General features: G+C 38.3%; 1 protein-coding gene across 1 annotated transcript; it reads left to right on the forward strand.

The window, feature by feature from the left end:
* The first annotated feature begins 531 nt into the window (after nucleotides 1–531).
* Nucleotides 532–1,391, forward strand: LOC132500070 (small ribosomal subunit protein eS1-like). Its single transcript, XM_060114931.1, has one exon. The coding sequence runs from the start codon at nucleotides 559–561 to the stop codon at nucleotides 1,351–1,353; it is 795 nt and encodes a 264-aa protein (XP_059970914.1). The 5' UTR covers nucleotides 532–558; the 3' UTR covers nucleotides 1,354–1,391.
* The last annotated feature ends 1,250 nt before the right edge of the window (nucleotides 1,392–2,641 follow it).

Genomic DNA, 2,641 nt, shown 5'->3' on the forward strand with positions numbered 1-2,641 from the left:
GCCGACACAAAGATCTGTAAACAAATGTTCAAACAGCTTTATTCAGAACTTGCCAAACCAACTCGGTATCCTACAATAGGTAATTTGTGGCATATGCAGGCAATGAAATACTAGTCATCAAGAGAAAGGAGTGAACTATTGAAACAGATAAGTTAAATGCATGTGAAAAGCACTTAGCTAAGCCAAGGGAGCCAAAACAAAAGCGTACGTGCTGTTTGAGTCCATTTAATATGAGATCTTAAAAATGGCAAATCTAATATATAGGAAACAGATCAGTGGTTACGTGGTCCAAGGTGGAATAGATTGAGTGGGAAGGAACATAAGAGACTTTTGGAAGGTGATAGATAGGTCCTATATCCTGACTGTGATGGTGTTTACACAGGGGTTTAAATGTGTTAAAATTCCATTAATGTACACTTAAAAGAGGTGCATTTTATTAAGTCAATAAAATTGACTTAAAACAAGCAAACAGGGTCATGTAGACAGCGCGTCCCACTCTGCACCCCTAAGATCTCGCGTGAGTATAATTTCCGTCCTTTTGGTTCTCGGAGCAGCACCATGGCAGTCGGAAAAAACAAGCGCCTTACGAAAGGAGGTAAAAAGGGAGCCAAGAAGAAAGTGGTTGACCCATTTTCTAAGAAAGATTGGTATGGTGTGAAAGCACCAGCTATGTTCAATATAAGAAATATTGGGAAAACACTAGTCACGAGAACTCAAGGAACCAAAATCACATCTGATGGCCTCAAGGGTCGTGTGTTTGAAGTGAGCCTTGCTGATCTGCAGAATGGTGAAGTTGCATTTAGAAAATTCAAGCTTATTACTGAGGAAGTTCAGGGCAAAAACTGCCTGACTAATTTCCATGGCATGGATCTTACCCGTGACAAAATGTGCTCCATGGTCAAAAAATGGCAGACCATGATTGAAGCTCACGTTGATGTCAAGACTACCGATGGTTATTTGCTTCATCTCTTCTCTGTGGGTTTTACTAAAAAATGCAACAACCAGATTCGGAAGACCTCTTATGCCCAGCACCAGCAGGTCCGCCAGATCCGCAAGAAGATGATGGAAATCATGACCCGAGAAGTGCAGACAAATGACTTGAAAGAGGTGGTCAATAAATTGATTCCAGACAGCATTGGAAAAGACATAGAAAAGGCCTGCCAGTCTATTTATCCACTCCATGATGTCTTTGTTAGAAAAGTAAAAATGCTGAAGAAGCCCAAGTTTGAATTGGGGAAACTCATGGAGCTACATGGTGAAGGTAGTAGTTCTGGAAAAGCTACTGGGGACGAGATAGGTGCTAAAGTTGAACGAGCTGATGGATATGAGCCACCAGACCAGGAATCTGTTTAAAAATCAGACTTTTGATGGTGACAAATAAAAGACCTCATTTGTGAAAAAAAAAAAGCAAACAAATATGTAGATAAGTACTTAGTGATTTAAAATGTCATAATCGACAATGCATGAGCTACATACACATGATGAAGTTTCTTTGGCTTGCTTACCTCTCTGGAGCCCCTTTTAATTAAATTCTAATAGCAAAACACATTGACATGTCTCAACAGCATTACGAAGGACTAAAAATCAATTTTCAAATTGTTTTCACTAATGTGTGATACAGAGCATTAGTGTCCTATCTAAAAAATATTTATTTTAGTTCAGACTAATTATTTCAGAATATTTTCAGTGAACCTTTTTGCAGATATCGCTCCATCTAATAAAGAGCCTAGTTGAGCCATCACAAAAGTGAAAACAATAACAAATTAATGTGACAGAATGAAAAAGAGGCTGTACTAATGATCAGTGTTAACACAACCACTAAACAGCTGCTCAGCTCTTCCCAGAATCAGCCTTACCCTTGACTACATCTTCTTGAGCCTTTCTCTTCTGGCTTTGGACCATCTGTCATTTGGCAGATAAGCCATATTCTGAGACATCTATATTGAACCACCATTCTCAAACTCTGTGAATACACACTAATTCTAGGCAAGACCATGCTGGTCTATTTTAACAGTTTTGTTTTCCTTAGTTTCATGTAAAACCCTGTCACACAAGGGAGAAACTTAGAAAATTTCAATGGCAAAATGCAGCATAATTGCCTCTGGGAAGTTCCCCTTACCTTCTGCAAGCTTTTGGTAGCAATTCAATAAATTGTCAAGCCTTGCAAAGAAGGAAAATACTCTACAATTTCCTCAAGGCAATAATGAAGATTCACTGGGGATTCAGCTAATTCTGAAGTCTCACAGATTTTGAGCATCTGTAGGATTTTTCTCCTTAGATGCCTTTCAATCTCAGTCCTGAATATAATATTTTAATTAGTTCTGACCATATTCAGTTATCATTCTCTTACTTTCCAGACTTTATGTATCACTTATGAGAAATGAAAACAAAAATTGTCTTTCTTGGTCTTTGAAATAGCCCAGAGCACCTAGTTAATTTCTAAATCTATTTTCTCAGCTGAGTAGGGGGAGAAAACAAAATGGAACCAGCTTGCTGAGCTAAATAGAAAAAGTTCAGAACTGAGATGAAGAGCTAAATTATCATTTCCAGTACATCACATCAACAAGTTCATAGACAGCCCAGGAAATTCTACACTCTAAACCCTTCTACTGAACACCCACTGAATACATCATCTAAGGTG

Source organism: Mesoplodon densirostris, chromosome 12 (assembly GCF_025265405.1).
Source record: "Mesoplodon densirostris isolate mMesDen1 chromosome 12, mMesDen1 primary haplotype, whole genome shotgun sequence".
Classification (NCBI taxonomy): domain Eukaryota; kingdom Metazoa; phylum Chordata; class Mammalia; order Artiodactyla; family Ziphiidae; genus Mesoplodon; species Mesoplodon densirostris.